This window comes from Serinus canaria, chromosome Z, assembly GCF_022539315.1.
Source record: "Serinus canaria isolate serCan28SL12 chromosome Z, serCan2020, whole genome shotgun sequence".
Lineage (NCBI taxonomy): Eukaryota > Metazoa > Chordata > Aves > Passeriformes > Fringillidae > Serinus > Serinus canaria.
The window spans coordinates 53,398,970-53,416,205 of record NC_066343.1 but is presented as its reverse complement, the minus strand read 5'-3'; the positions used below and the strand labels follow the sequence as shown (position 1 = coordinate 53,416,205).

Genomic DNA, 17,236 nt, shown 5'->3' with positions numbered 1-17,236 from the left:
ATTGTCAACATTTATTACTTTCTTCATTAGGAACCTAAGTTCATTACTTCTCAAAAGAACAAAATCAATTCTACACAGTCTAGTGTGAGTGACATCTTATTTTACAAATTCTTAAGAGTATTTTCCCAGGAAGACACTGCAATCTAAGATATAAGCAAGAGTTCACTAACAGAGGTTTCACAAAAAGAACCTAGATTAGAACCTAGACGAGACACAATTACATACATTAGTTGCAATTGAGTACCAACACTTCCAGAACTGCCAATAATCTTACCACCTCACTTTAGATGGTAACTTACAAAGTTTAGTACTGAAGAGTTTTTGGACTAAGCTGAGTACACGTCTTGCTTCAGTCTTCTGATTCACCTGAAATGTGGTATTAAAATTAATAAAAAAATTTGGTATCTCTCATTTAAATAGTCAAGTAAGCATGCTTTGGTTTTAAAATGAAATTAGTTCTCAGACTAATACATGAACATGTACACCAACACATTCTACAGCCTACAGACACATTTATCACAGTAAATGCCAGACAGAACAATCCACACTCAATATGCAAAGTGATTAACAGACATTCAAAAATCACAGACTTAGATGAAAAACTAGCCCCATTTACAAAAAAAAGTCCTCTTTTTCCCTTTAAATTATGCTTCAATTCTTTCAAGATTATGGTGTATTTAAATTTCTTTCAGATATCCTTTCTGTTTATCTAATTTCTACTCATAACATTTTTTCTCACTAAAAATGTTTAAGATACTAAATACATTTTTATGCCTGATCACTAAAACTGGTAGCCATAAATCTAAATAATAAGATATTTTACTTATTAGAAGTTGTTTCTGCATCTGAAAGAGTTCTCTAAACAGTTTTCTTTGTCATTCTAGGCATCTGCTTCTCTTTTGCTGTATTTGCACTTATGAATTGAAGGTAAAGCTTTAAAAAATAAGTTTTGTTAGGTTGATAGGGTTTAATTCTAATCTGCACAATAATGGGCTCAAAGTTTGTAGCTATCATGAGTGCAAAACTAGGTTATTACATAAAAAAGATATGAACATTTTTAAAATTTCAGGATCCAGCCTTTTAACAGCAAATACATAAAACCAGACCTTATTTTAGCTACGTATGTTTTAAATTACTTACTGGCTCTTCTTTAATCACCAGGCACAAATCACCATCACTAGTACGAGTGCCAAATCCATTCAGTGAGGACCCAACCAAGAAAAGTCTGCTCTCTGTAACAGAAGAGTAACAAAGAATAAACATGACATGACATATTACAGTTCGAGAGGAAGGAAGAATCAAAAACTTGAAGAACATACAAACTACTATTAAGTAATTAGATTCAAAACATACGTGGAAAAATTAGCTGAATTTCTCTCTGGAGTTCTGTTCTGCAAAGCTCTTTTCTGTCCAAATCAGAGGCCTGTTGCCGACATGCTTGAAACAACTCCAAAACCTGTTTACTTAACTGGACACACACATACAAAAAGTAAAGACACAGCAAAGTGAACATTCTTTCTTGTCACAGATGCAATTACATGAAACACAGAAGGTTGGGGTTTTTTTAATGCAAAACTCAGCACCATTTCACATGACCAACTCCATTGTTTATAGTTTTACTGCACTTAAATTCACAATTAATAGTTCCTTAAAGAAATTTCTGCTAAGTTTTTAAATTTGCTCCATTTGTTTTAAAATGGCAATCCAGAGAAAATAATTTTTGCATCATCAGTATATGCAGTATTTCAGGGAATAAGTAGGAATGACCAGAGACATCTTCTGCTGACTTTAATGTCAACAGTTTGCCTACCAGTAATGGGGAGATAAATATCATTAAAAGAACTGATTTAAATTAGCTTTCTTTTTTACCCCACATAGACTAATTAAGAAGTCAGATCTTTGTTGGAAGGAGGTACTATTTTCCTTTCCCAGTACTGTTACATTCTATAATCAACAGGCATATTTACACTAAAAAACCCAAAACCTTTTTGTCATGTGGGTGAAGAACAAGAAACAGTTCTGAACTCCACTCCATTCTCTTCTATATTCCAGAACAGCTATGATAGTAACTTTTATGCTTTCTTGAAAAGAGGTAGCAAATATCTTTACAGGCCAAATACTGCATTTATTCAGAATGGGATTCTCTCTTATTATTACAGTGGGGTTTTACAAGGAAACAATACCCTGACTTCCCCTGCCACCATAAAAATGCTTCAAACCCAACCACAGACAAGGAAGTGATACAGAACAACGGTGGCAGTAACACTTCTTGATACTCCTTCTAATGGCAGCTTAGCAATAGATATCCCATGATACTGTCAAAAACCCTGACAGAAACGTTTGAGGTCTCCTACAGTACCTCTAGATTCTGCATACCCAGAAGACAGAAGTAAAGCACAGCCACAGAAAACCATTACCTGGTCCTTGGCAACCGGGAGCCTGGTTTCTGTAGGATCTGGAAACAAAGTATCTTGCAAAGGAGGGACACATCCAATTAAGGCTGGTGAGCCACTTGCATGCAACACGGGAGACTGAACTGAAACTGATGCTGGGAAGGAGCATCTACGTTCTTTTGGCAAAGGCACTGCTTGGTTAACAACAGCTGTATCACAATCGTGCGAATGAATCCGCTGCCGTTTGGCATCATCTCGAACACTCTGTTGACTTTGTCTCCTGGAGAGAGACACTGTGTAATTCTTCTAGTTCACAAGCTCCAACTTATGATTAAAAGGCAGTTTCTACAAAGTTCAAATACTAACACTTAATGACACAACCACTTCACTGAGCCCAAATACACTACAGAACAGGTGTAGCCATCCTAGGTACTAAGCGAAACAAACCTGGAATGGGAAAAGGGAACATATAATCGCAGAAATGAAACTATCTGAGAATTGGATTGATGCAATTCTTTAAGGCAAGTGTCTGCACTTAACCAACTGAAACCCAAATGACAAGTTTGTTTAAGCTGACTACAAATCTCCCAACATAGCTTAGTTTGTCATAGAACAGACTGCTCAAGAGGAAAAGATGCATGCAGCATGAAAACTGGAACTTCCTTAGTCCACTCAGCTATAACTTAACAGCATATATTTGATTGTGCTTATTTTTTCATGTTAGATTTGGTAGAGAAATAGCATTCAGGAGATAGTACTGAAGACACACTACAGAGAACCTCCTTCCAATCAGCTGATTCCTACAAGTACTAGAAACATGTATTGACTAGTATATCTGAACTAATAAAGATAACAGGATTTTTTCTAAAGTATTAAAGGAAAATTTAACCCTACATTTATGCAAAATTTCCCTTTCTGTGGTGAATAGAATAACAAAAGTAGTAATGTAAATTCAAGTTAATTTAAAAAACCCCAAAATACAAAAACTAGGTTTCTATAAAATTCTCTTTAAAATAAAAGAACTTACACATGCTTGTATTTAACACCTTGTAATTGAAAAATAATTCATCACATAGTTAAGAAAATTAGGAAAAGCACATAATGTGTTAACAGGAAAACATGACAATTCCCATAAAACCTTGAGCATGCGCTCTTATTTTAACTTGACAAATTAACAGGAAAAGAACATTTGTTGACACAAACTGGCCTAAAGTCAAGCTCACACAGACCACAATTCACTGCAGTATTACAATTAATCACTTCAATCACTTCTGCAAGGCTACAGATGCTGGAAGAGAAAAACTAGGTAGAGGAAGTCACTTCTGAGTACTAAGATTCTCAAGCAGGTACAATGCTTTAAAGAGTCAATACATGGCCTGTTTCCATCAAAAAGAAAAAAGAATTCAGTATTGCAATTTCTAACTTAACTCAAACTGCATAAGAAATTGATATCAGACGAGCTTCACAATGGGTAGGTTACAACCAGTATTAGTTACACACGTACAAAGAACTTACTTTCTTCCTTGAAATGACGTCAGGGCATGCAATGTTGACACTGGACTGACACTTCCGTAAGTCACTGGTTGCAGTGTAACAACTGGAGTAACAGCTGGAGTAGCTTCAACATTCCCACTCAAAAGAGCTCTAGAAAGACTACCGTCCAAAACAATCATTCATAAGATAACCAAGATACTTTTTATGGATTGGTGGTTGTTGTTAACTGAATATTAAATTCTACAGGTCCTGTCACTTGGGTTTTTTTAGAAGGAATACAGCTTTCTTTTCTATTCAACATGAAGATATATTTCAGTTAATAATATTATTTCATTAAAAACAGAAAATGTTCATTCTTGACAACATATGTGTAAGAAGGGCTTAGCAAATAAATTCACTTAAGGAACTATTAAATTCAAAAGCCTAAACAACACTACAGTGTCTTCAAATATAAACCCAAGAATAAACATTTCCTCCCTTTCTCATCTCCTCCCTGTTCTCCCCAATAAAAATACAATTGAAGATCTTTAAAACTGAACTATGGATTAACAACTCTAATCAGCACCATTACATCTCATGCAGTATGCATCACAGGTGAGCATTTAGATTCGCAGGTCCATAAGACAAATTAGATAGCTCTTTTTTATATGCATGACATCTTCACATTTTGTGAAGTTCAGGGCAGTTCAGTGTTATAAACAGTGAAAACTATCCTCCATAACGAGAAATATTTCTTTCAAACCCAATCCCTGCTATCAAATCTTACTGTACTTACACTGCACTGTGAAGATGAAATGGAGGAACAACAATTTGCTGGTGAGAAAGAAGAGTAGGAGGCATATTTAGAGGAAGTTTAGTGATGAAAGTACTCTGCTGTTGGTATTTTGGAGAGAAGGGTGGATGACCCAAGTTGGAAGAATTTGGGAACATGGTCCTTTCTATTTGAAGTGAACATGTATCCTTTTATCTAAAAAAAAATTAAAAAAAGAAATAGCATAAGCTATAAAATAAGCTCTTGGTTTAAAAATTCAAGTAAGATAGAATAGACTTCCAGGAATTGCTTAAGAGAATGGTGATCACAGGATTTACTTTCATTATAAGACACTAAACAAAAATACTGCATACTCTGAAGTTTCATAATTACTACTTACTTTATTTATGTCTAAAAGTGAATTTTAAGTTTTCATTTTTATATGACCCCCTAAATTTTAAGTTTAATTTAAAAAAAAATTACATGTCACAAGATATAACAGTTTTCATCTCAGGGAAAAGTACCATGTAACCATGGAATTTGTTTCATATTTGAAACATTCCACAATGAGGTTCACAATATATGGAAAGAAACCCTTGAGTACATCATAAGAGCATAAAGATGCAGCTAATCATGAACTACCAAATTATGTCATGAAAGTTTAATATTTTTTCATGACATGTAAAAAAGCAGACAAATGATGACACCAATTGCAACTAATCTAATCATGGTTTATCATACATATATAGTATTATTTTAGTGAACAGACTCTGTCATAGAAAAATATAGGTTTACTATCTTTTCAACCAAAAATTGATTCTGGCACAACTACCCAGATAGTTGTCACTGCAGACTGCATTAGGACAAAGCATAAGAAAATTTATAATGAGGAGTTTATATGGTTGGATTTGGCTCTGCTCCTTATTACCTGTGATAACAACCTGCACTAGTGAATAGTAAACCGTACCCATTGCTGCACTAGCTCTAAGAGAAAGCTATTACAGTTCTTCCTTTTCCCCTCACCCCCCCCCACTAATGGGGTGGGTAAGGGGAAGCATTATGCATTATGGTAGTTACTATTTGGATGTTCACTTTCAGTTCTATAGAAGAAATGAAACCTTGTTGCAAAACAAGTAAGTCACTTGACATTTAGTCTGGATGAGTATTTATGTGCTGTCCAAACTTTTCCATTTCTAGTAGACAGAGCAATTGTTACCATGCCACATTCCCCTGTAAGCAGACCAGGAACTCCCCACAGCACACCGTAGACATAAGCAGTTTATGGACACAATTAGCTAGCAATAGAACGATGAATGAGAATCCAAGAGTTAGGCACAGAAGAAACACATGCTCGGTTTAGCCTTTGAAACTGTAAAGACCAAGAAGACAAGCAATGGAGGAGTTACCTTCCCCAACCCAAAACAATGCAGCAACACCGCTGTCTCACAACAGCGACAATGACCTTTACCGTGACCGTCAGCACTGGTTACCTCGCCAGGACTTGCCAGGCTCTCCTACACAAGCTTCATAACTTATAGTTCAGGTACCTTTGTGCCTTTGGGCAGTGTTTCCAAACAAGCAGGTATTTCCCACAGAGCCACACGAGCGAACCGTGCAGGTAAGTCCCCAGCCCCCAGTCCCCGTACCGGGAGAGACGTCCGGGCCCACCGCCACCCCTGGGGCCAGAGCCCGGCACCCCGACGCCGCTCCCTGCCACGGGCACGCGGGACCCCCACAGGACACTCACGTAGGGCCTGAGAGAAGGCAGGCGGGGCGGGTCTGCGGTTATACCCCGCTGCGTGGGGCGGGCAGCGGAGAGCGAGTCCCGCAGCTGAACACTGCCCTGTCCTCCGGATGCAGAGACACCACAGGAAAGGGCCGGGATGCGGCAGGAAGCAGCCGGGCTGCCGCAGGAAGCGCTCTTCCGTCAGTTCCTGCGCCACTTCGCGGCCTCCTCCCGGCGCGCACGCCCCCTAGCGGCGCGGCGGGACGCATGCGCGAGGCGGCTCCAGGCGTGGGGCGGCTCCAGGCGTAGGGCGGGCGCTCTCGCGGGCTCCGTGAGGGAGGGATGGGCGGCGGCGGTGAGAGTCACGGCGCTCCGCCTGCACCCGCTCCGGCCGGGCCTCAGGGAGACACCACGGTGCAGCTGGATTGCTTTCTATAATTACTGGCAGACTATTATTGAGCTACTGTTCAGAAGTGTGTCCAAACTATTGTATTTATATAAATCTTATAAATACTAGGATTTGGCCAACATGGATTTTAGGCATGCTAGGATTAATCTGGAGTCACGAACATATTGAAGTGCTTGCTCCCTTAAGGATGTGAGAAGCAAAATCATAGAATCATAGAATCATCAATGTTGGAAGAGACTTTTAAGATACATACAGTCCATCAACTGACCACCCAGCACTACCGTCTGTAATCCCTAAACCACTGAACTATCACCCAGCACCAGATCCAAACACCTCAAGGACATCTCAAGGTGACTCAATTACGTCCTTAGGCAATCTATTCCAATGTTTAACCACCCTAATAATAGAGGAAAAAAATATTACATAATCTGAATGTTCCCTGGTTCAATTTAAATCCATTTCCTGTAGTCCTGCAGGCACCATAGGAGAGACCAGCTCCCACCTGGCACCTTCCTTGTAGGGAGCTGTAAGAGCAATAAGGTGCCCCCTGAGCTCTTAAGGCTAAACAAACCCAGCTCCCTCGGCTGTTCCTCATATGAAGAACATTTTCTAGTATTTTCACCAGACTTGTTGCCCATCACTTGACACACTCAATGTCCTCTTTAATGTGATTCCTTCTTGGGGAGTATGCGTAAGTGAGCTCTTGGCATGAGTAGGTACTGAAACAGGGAGTTTGTTCATGCATAGATGCACTGCTGAAGCTCCCATGTTTAAGAGGATAGGGGTAAGTTGAAAGCTTGCTCAGTTTCAAAATTCTTACCTGAGGGCTTGCTCAGCTGAGAGCAGGCCACAGCTGGGGTTGTTATGATTTAAGGTTCTGGCTACTCAGAGGTAGACTTATCAGATAAGAAAGCAGCAAAACACAGGGGACTGCAAATGGACTGGAAAGGGAAATTTTGGGCTGTGAAGGGACTTTATTGTCTTGGCTATGACATGGGATCTTCATATAAGGATCTGTTTGTGGTTAGCATTGCATTTATGAGAGACAAATCTTAGTGGCACGCTTGAAATGAAGATATTAAGCAAAGTTCAGCCACAAAAAAATTTCCCATAAGAACTTTTCATCCTGGTGAGCGGACTAAGGCTGCTTGGGAAGCTGAGATGAGACACAGCTGGACAGTGACCCAAAATGACCAAAGGGATATTCCAGTCCATGTGACATCATGCCCAGTATATAAACTGGGAGGAAGAAGGAAGAAGAGGGGGCATTTGGAATTATACTGTTTGTCTTCCTGAGTAACCGTGAGTTGTGATGGAGTCCAGCTCTCCTGGCTGAACACCTGCCTGTACATGGGAAGCAGTGAATAAATTCCTTATTTTGCTTTGCTTGCATGCACAGCTTTTGCTTTTTTCTATTAAACTGTCTCTATCTCAAGCCATGTTTTCTAACTTTTACCCTTCCGATTCTGTCACAGATCCTGCTAGTGGAGAAGTGAGGAAGAGGCTGTGTAATGCTGGTTGTGAGATGGAATTAAACAATGACAATCTTTCTGTGTTGTTTGTTTGGAATCGAGATTGAACTTTCTACTTCCTACTCAAGACAGAAACTTTGTGTCTTAACTGTTAGAAGTCTGTGATACAACTCCTTATAGCTGCCGTTCCCCATGTACCGCATTCAAACGGTGTTCTTCAGATTGTTTGAATTGTTTGACTGCTTTTTTCGCCGTAATCTATCCATTAACCAAAACATGTCATGCTCCTAGGTTTCTCACATTTGCCATGGAGTCTATGATAAATCTAACCTGATACAATCAATATACTTGGCAGCAGGCAGTGTTTAGAGCAGGGTATTAAAAATCAAAAATACATTTTGCTGTATAAAAATCTTTGTACAGCAAAAATGAAAAAGAGAAAGGAAAGAAAAAAAAATTAGGAATGCCTTTACTGATTGAAGTAACTTGTGTTGCTACATATTTTCCTGGTTTCCTTTGCTCCTCGGCATAAGGCGCCCTGGTTTTGTGTTTGCATCAATTGAGATACTAAATAACTTTTTTTTTTTTTTTTTTTTTCGGCACAGGCAGTTAACTCTTAAGGTTTTTTTCCGCATGTCTTGCCTGCATTCACTTGTCAACCTAGCTGCACATTTCAGTGAGGCACCTGAAATAACCTGACATTTTACAAATTGCCAACAGCCTTCTGAGACAAATCTCTGTGCTTTGATGTGCTGAGAGCTGTTCTATTTTTTCAATGTATGCTGTCTTTCTTCCTGACCCTGACTGTGATCTCAGTTTACAGATACTCTTCTGTTAGAAAAGACATACAAAGCCTTACTTCTAGTTTTAGTCAGGAATCAGACTGCTGGTCTACAGATACTCAACTAAACAACTATACAACAAAGCATTGGAGAACTTGCACTAGTGATTCCAAGAGATTCCCCCAAACAGAATGGCGTTTGGAGTCGTCCTGTGTTTCTGCCTCAAAAGATGCTTGCATTAGAATAAAAATGGTATATTTATTGTAAAAGAACTCTTTGTAAAACTAACTTATTTGAATGACAGCCATAAAACTGAGCGATCAATGAAGGAAATTTATGATCTGTAATAGAAGCAGAGTCTAAAGTCAGCCTCTATAAACTACAAACTATACTTAGTTCTGATATGCAGGCAAGAGAGTGGTTTCTAGAAGTAATTGACAACGAGATCTCTGATGAGCCATCTGCAATCTCTCTCATAGAATGAAAACCATTATGCAACATTAAAGTCCCTATTTAGTGCTTTTTGCAATTTTCTGAAGCTTTTGGAGCTGAAGTGCTACAGCTCGTTAGTCTCTGAAGGTAAATAGTGATGGAAAGTTTGGTCAAAGCATCTCAACTGTCAGTAGTTCAAGAAGGAAAAAATTAAGAATAAAAGTCAATTCCTCTATGGAAACCTTTGTTTAATCTTTGAAATGTTGATAGTCTTTTCTTTGCCTCTTGGTACCTCAGAAGGCCTATGGGAGTTCAAACAGGTGTGTGGTTAGAATGTGCTTTACCATAGCAAACAGCCTTATTAAAGGGCACATACACTACTGCACTCATTCAGAGTGATGAAAAACATGTATTTGTATACTCTGCCCCTACTTACTCATTTAATTTACTTGAATTTTTTTTTTTTTGTTTCAAAACCACCTGTAATATGCGATCATTCATGATGCTGTTAGTGTCTGGGACCAGGTCTGAAATAATGAAACTTGTGTTAACACAGAGCTTCATTCTAAGTATCTTTTTTTCATATTTGGTACTGAGATCAAACATAGCACATATATTAAAATAAAAAAAAATGTAGCTACAATTAAATAAATGGTATAACAGGGATTAATACAGTGCAGGATCCACTGTGAAGATTGAAGGTTCTTAGTCATGATACTCCTATGAAATGCTTTGAATTTCATTTAGAAATCAGGATATTCTGGGATTGAAGCCAAAGCAGAGACTTAGGTTTAAAACAAATTTTCTGTACCTGGGAAAAAGCAGCTTTCCCCAGGAAAACAATACAAGAATTTAATAATAATACAAAGAGCATAAATTAGATGTCCATTAGAAAACAATATTAAAAAGTATAAAGGCATATAAAGTAAGATTCAAACGTTTAGCAAGTAAATACTGAATGAAAAATTAATAATTAATTACACAAATGCAGTATTTTTCCCTACTGTGCAGCATTCTTGTTCTGATGTTCAACCTTCAACCAAATTCAGTGATGAGATCCAGTGATGCTTATGTATGCCCTTATATGAGTTTTTCAGTGCTTTTTAAAGTATTATCCTATGTGCTTTGTCTCTGAAAATGAAGCCTGTCTCTCAAACCAATAGCATTTATGTTAAGACATAAAAGTTGACACTCATTTTAAAATGCAGGTAGCCAAGAGATGGACACATATCTGTGCGATACACACTTCCTAAAACAAGTTACAGAAGTCTAAGCAAAAGTTAGAAGTTCAAAATTGGAACAATTTTAAACAGTAATCCATAGTGTTGCTTATATTTACTATCACACCCCCAATTTTCCAGGTGTACTTGCTAATGTTTTTTCATGAGTTGTAATTAAAATAAAATATTTTTCTAATTTTATATTTGCAGGCATATTCCTTCTCATCTTCAGTTTTAATATAGTGTTTCTCAGGCTAGATAGTTCTTCAGCCAGTGTAACAGAGGCAATGAAACAGAGATCCAAAGGGAAGCTGCCATCACCTTATCTATGAAGAGGCTACCACATAATACATTACACCAACTTAAGGCAAGTTCAGTCTTTGTTGTGCTGTATGTATTAGTGCAGTTTCTTCTGAATAATTTATAGTTGTTGCTGTGCAGACTGGGTTAGTGTTAGGAGTCCTAGAAATGTCAGATTTCAGAATAACCTTTCTATTGGTGAAAGTATTCAGTGTGAAATACTATATTAAAGGAAGAGTGAAGCTGAGCTTTTGAAATCACTAAAGGCAGGAAATGCAGAGTTAAGGTTGCCATGGAAGCCTTAACTCTACACTTTTAGGTAAGTAGTACACCATGGTTTTAATTACTTCCCCTTTATCCAGCTCGATATAAGTGGCTTTTTAAATGTGAATTCTAATAATATTGAGTGCTACTTACAATGCATATTAATGGTGGTGGCTACTCAGCAAACATCAGAAATCAGATGTCAACTGTGGCTGACTCTTATCTGTCACTCTCATATTGTGAGAGTGACTGTATGATGTGTATCTAGAAAATAATATTATGGCTAACTTTTGGCCAGGGAATTAAAATGCACGCCTTCTGAGTTAGAATTGCACAGTATGGCCATCACATTTCAAAGTATTATCACATGAAGAGCAAAATCTTAGAAAACACAAGTAATCTACAAGAGGTAAACTGAAAAGAGTAATTTCAGTATAGTTCAATTTAACCAGTATAATGATACACTTCTTCAACAAGGTGTGAAAATAAAAGAAAAAATTTGTGATTTGCAAATGTGTCTTCTTCCCTTAGGCAGTTCACATTCTACTTCATAGGACAGAGCTCTTTCTCCTTCTCCAGTTTCCTCCCCAGCAACTTGGAGAGCAGTATCAAGCCTCTGCAAAGCTTGCGTTTGGCTACAATCCTGCATATTCTCTTGCCCAATTCAAAATTCCTGCATCTGCCAGATAAAGGGGCAGATTTATGTGAAGTTGTGTCTTCTTATAATTGGCTATTCTCAAATGATATGCAAGGAATGCACTGATGTTGAACATTAGGAACCTCAAGGCTTAAAATGCTTTCCCCCACTCCTCCCTCCTTCTCAGTACTCACATCTAAAAACTACAGTTTTACAAGATTTTAATAATCTTCAGCTGAAACTGAAAAAAAAAAAAACCAAAAAAACTGAGTGATGTCTCTAGGAAAACTTGGTGTAAAAAGACAGAAATTACAAGTTGACCTAATCAGTCTAGTGGCATAAACTGTGTTTTCTGTATGGTAAGAAAAAGCACTGGAGGAAATAACAGCCACTGATAAACCTAAGCAAGAAATAAAAGCATTAGTCAGGGATCAGTATATTTTAAAAATTCCAGTAGGGGTGTATTGCCACAGAGCTGTGTAGGAGATGTGCAATACATTTCTGGTGGCAAGACAATGAAATGTTGGAAGTGGGTGCTGGGAAATTAGCATTCACTGACAATAGCACAGAGTTAGAAATATTGGACCATAAGGCATCTCAGGGAATTATGTCATACAGTTGCTTTCAAAATCAAATCTAGTCTTAGTTTGAGAGTACCACATTTACTTGAATATAAGGCAACAATTACGTTTCTTCATCTATTCAGGAGAAAAAACAGTGGTTGTGAAATTGGTCCAGAATTCTTCCAGGACCACGTGATGTAACAGTGAAGTTTATTCTAGACTGATAAAAATGCAGACAAAAACCTTAGGCTCAGGGAAGAGGGTGACATTTACTCTCCTCCTCTCTTTTCTCCACTTATATATTAAATGCAGATCCTGCAAGGAAGAATGATGGAGAAGTGATCCCACTCACTGAAAGAATCATGTGTGTGGGGAGCGAAATTTGTTATTAGACAGGAGAAAAGAGGGCAATAAGAAGATATAAAGGAGTAGGAGAAGGAAGGAGACACTAAATAGCAGCAATGCATGAGAAGCAAGGCAAGTGTGAGGTCCTGGCTCCCTCACCTTCAACGGGCATAAACATCCTTGGTTTCCTTAGGGATTCTAGAATTTAAACTCATCTGGTATTGAACAAACAGTACAAACAAACAGAACAAAATAGCTGATGTAAGGGAATGGTAGTACCCCAGCCCTGAGCCATGGAGGAAATAGAACCTGCAGGCTGTAAGCTGCTGTAGCAAAGATGTCTATGTCCTCAGTTACCTCTACCTTTTCCCAGATGGAGTCAGAGAAGGCTGCCATCTGTGATTACTTTTCAGTCATTGCTTCTTTTGCACACAATCCTTGTTTAGGAAGGCTACTCCTGAAGGTATAAGCTTCTTGAAGAGCAGAACCTTTGGAGTACCAGAAAAAAACATGTATGGAAGGCTTACACTTGTTAATTCTTTTGCCATTTAATAGCTCTTTTTGCTCCCTTACTTGTATTAACCTCACCCAAAATATTTAGAGAACATAATAATATGTCATATTGGATTTTACTTTCATAAACCAAACAAGCCAATTTTTAGTTTTCTAGTCTCACATAATTGCTCTGAGGTTCCCTAAACAACCCTTTAACAGTTTCTGGTTTTGCTGCAGCTAGAATTCTTTTGTTTTGAGTGTGTCAACTAGACCTGAACAAACAATTGCAGTTCAAACATTTTCACTGTGTAATATAATTTAATGGGATTCCCCTGTCTTTTTCATAGGAACGGTAGCTCATAGCCAGTGTGCAATCAAGTGGTACAGATCTGGTTTTGCATGGAGAAAAAACAGGTACCATGCAAAGTTAGGCAAAATGCAGACCTCTGTAGTGCTTCTTGATGTTCCAGCTCTGTACTTCTGCTGTTCCAGGACTTTGAGCAGTGGCCATGTTGATACACAGCAGGCTTGAGATTCAGACAGCACAGCCATCTGGGTTTTTTTTCCATCTACAGATATCCCACTGAGAGACTCAAAGTAGCATTCCTTTCAGAGATATCAGTAACTGCTGCCAAGTTTACAGGTGTTGCCCCAGCTGGTTGGCCATTCTGGACAAGGGTGTCAGAACAGGGTTTGGCAGCTCAATAGCTGGCAATGAATATACACACCAGGAGTATGCTACTTCAACTCTGCAGAATAACACTCTTTCTCCTGCACCACCCTGTGCTTTGCCTTGCCTGAAGCCATCCGTTTCTTATTTGATTGTGGCATTACTTGGTATTTTTGTGAAGGAACAGCCACTAAGCTGCTGATGACTTCCAGGCATGCTCAAGACTACCTCCAACAAAATGCTCTAGACAAAGAAGTGTTCTAAAATACCAGGGGAAAAACCCCAAAGCTTAAGAGTTAAAAGTCTTGTCATCACTGTTAAAATTCTCCATTTTATATCACTTCAGTCTTCAAGATGAGGTGATTGTGTATTTCTCCTGTTAATATCTATGATTAATCACCCGGCTTGCTTACTTTGTATCTGTATGTACAGTTCTGCCTTAGCTGACATAGATCACCATGTTTTTGTATTATATATACTAATTTGAGGAATGGAAGACAGAAAAGGGATTTCAGTAAGGTTGGCAAGTATAAACAGAGGCTTTTTCCACAAGACAAGTAATGTTAATTTGACAAAATCAACCTGGAAACTAATCAAGATTGTAAAAGGGTGCAATTGAGACAAAGCTTAAATATTAGAGAAACCTGTCAGAACTGGAGGCAATGTAAAAATAAATATGGAAGAGAAGTAATCATTTAGGTGGACTCTCTGCACTTAAATGTAATAATAAATAAAAATTGTTTAAATGAAGAATTAGTAAAGCTTTCTTTGTCCCTACAGTTCTGTTCCCCCACCCAGGATCTTATCTGTCCCAGTATTCATATTTTATTACTTATAGAAGGGCATGAAACATACAGGTCATTTATTTCAAAAGTCACTAAAGGCATTATTGATATTCCACGTTTCTTTGTCCATGATTCTGTTCACACCTCTGATTTTCAAGTGAACACACTATTCTTCACCCCAGGGTTCAGTGTTTATTTGTCTATTTTAACATTTTTCTCTTTTATCTTCATTCTTGGGATTTCTGGGTTTGTACCCATGCTGTAGAAAAGTATACTTCATGGAAGACAAATATGTGAACAAGATGAAAGGGAGAGACAGATGGAATCATCTTTGTGATATCTAAACAAAATACTGTGAACATAATGAAATACTAAAGCATTTGCTTTAGTGTGTGAGCTTGAGCTGAAAGAACAAAAGTGATGCAACAGTTACTCATATATGAAACTAAAGCCTTAGTTTCCTTGCTGTTGACCTGCCATTACTGCAGGTCATGCAGAGTACCATTTCAGACTTTTAGAAGCTAATGAATATAGGGTCCTAGCTACTTGACATCAGTGAATACGCACATATAAGCTACTTCTTGTTTTGCTTGCCTCATGACATTAATTTCGATCTTCTTCACTCTAATCATATAGAAGAAGGAATAATTGTGGATCCCATCTTCCCCCCCACCCCAATACCAGACAGTACCTCCATTTTATTACAGAAGCCTGCACACATAGTTTGATTTTTAGTGGAAAAGACATAGGACTTCATATCTCAGAGCTAGCAGGTAAAGCCCAAACACAGCAATTGCAGTCCAGTGAAGTAATGCAGCCTCATCATAACTATGCAGGTTCTGAGCATTGCACACAACAAACTTTAGACTGTTGTCACTCAGACTAAAGTTTTTTTAGCTCAGTGCCTTTACTGTAGCTTATGAGGTGGTGTGTGGGAAATGAGAAATGGGCAACTGAGGAAGCTGTTCTTTTTTGCCTTGTGAGGCAGTGTGCCTTGCTGCTACTCCCATAGTAATGATTCATGCTGGGTTTCCTATGATTGTGATTGGGGGAGGTTTGCCTTGATATTTAATTTATCATCCTTGCTTTTCCCATAGCTGATTACATTTAGAGGTCAAGGTGTTGTAACTAGAGTCTGTAAAGCATGCATCTGTAAATTAAAATAAGTTTTGGAAACATGCATCCTGACTCTAGGAAGATCAGATTGTTAGGCGAGTGCTTTGGCTGTCTTTTATTCCAGCCTCTTCATGGGATACACTTGATCACAAGTAATAGAGGTTCTATGAGAGGACAAGCAACCCTTTGTTAAAGCAACAGTTCTAACATGGTTGGTTTTGTCATGCTTCACAATTCTGTAACACACACTGGTAATATTCTGGGCTTCTTCAATTTTTATATGGAGATTGGCATCTAGTATAGTATCAGTATCTTCCTTTTATGCTCATTGTAGTTTAATATGCCTCTGGGGTAGCTACAACCTCAGTTAAGCAGTAAATACCATGAAAATAATGAAAGACATCCTAGCAAGGAGCATTTTCCACCTGAGGCATCCCAATGCCACTGGCAGTGTTTGGGAATAGTTAAACCTAATGTTTACAAATTGAGGGAATCTCAGGGAGTTCATGGAAGTATTTGCAGAACTCAGGATGAGGTGTATCCCTGCAAGACAGTACATGATGCTGGAGCTTGGGCAAGCGTGATGGATTAGAAGCTTCCTGTTTGCACGAATTGTACTGGCACAACTGAAGAACCCAGCCTAATATTGCTGGTCCAATCCAGCCTACAGTGCTGTCTCTTTCGTTTCGATAGTACTAGTGTCGATGTAAGGGAATGCACGGTTTTGGGAGAACAATTTTAGAACGGCTGTCGTGTTTCTTCCCCGTTTTTCCGGCAACGCTGTCTGTGTTAAGTGTGTGCAGAGTGGCTGCAGAGCAGGGGGACGCGGGCCTGTGCTTTGGCAAGGCGGAGGGCTGGGAAGTTGCAGTAGCCACGTTTCGGAGAGGGCTCCGCACCGCCTTCGCCCGTGACTCCATGACACCGGCTCTCCCCGCCGAACCGCCGGGCGCGGCGTTGCCGTGGAGACGGCGCCGCAGGGGCCGGGGGCGGGAGGAGGCGGCCCGGGCGCCGCCAGCACCCCGAGCCCTCCCCGCTCCGCTCTCCCCCCGCCGCCGTTCCCTATTATAGAAGAGCTTCCGGCGGCGTGGACTACTCTGACATCATCCTCCGCACCCCGGTGACGTCAGCGCCGGGAGCGGGGCGTGACGTCGGTGCGTAGGGGAGCGCGGTGACGTGTTCTATTTAAAGCTCCCCGAGCGGAGGATGGAGGCAGAGCGGGCAGGTGCCGCCGCGGGCAGGAGCGCGGTGGCCGCGTGCGGCGCGGGGCTGTAGGGCAGGGCGCGGCTCTACTCCGCTCTTCTCGCCCTTTTCCTTCCCTTCCCTTCCCGTTCCCTGGGAAGCAGGAGCAGGACGGAGGTGCTGGCTCCGCGCGGCGGCTGCGC

At 39.6% G+C, this 17,236-nt stretch overlaps 1 protein-coding gene across 1 annotated transcript in view; it reads right to left on the bottom strand.

The window, feature by feature from the left end:
- The window catches only part of TENT2 (terminal nucleotidyltransferase 2), a 46,665-nt gene extending 40,116 nt beyond the window's left edge, over nt 1-6,549 (bottom strand). Inside the window, exons 1-7 of the mRNA XM_050986657.1 lie at nt 6,386-6,549; nt 4,663-4,854; nt 3,909-4,046; nt 2,418-2,673; nt 1,354-1,468; nt 1,141-1,232; nt 300-366 (exon numbers count right to left, since the gene is read on the bottom strand). Of these exons, the coding sequence (XP_050842614.1) occupies nt 300-366; nt 1,141-1,232; nt 1,354-1,468; nt 2,418-2,673; nt 3,909-4,046; nt 4,663-4,817 (823 nt within the window). The 5' untranslated portion in view covers nt 4,818-4,854; nt 6,386-6,549. The remainder of the gene's footprint in view (nt 1-299; nt 367-1,140; nt 1,233-1,353; nt 1,469-2,417; nt 2,674-3,908; nt 4,047-4,662; nt 4,855-6,385) is intronic.
- Between the last annotated feature and the right edge of the window lie 10,687 nt (nt 6,550-17,236).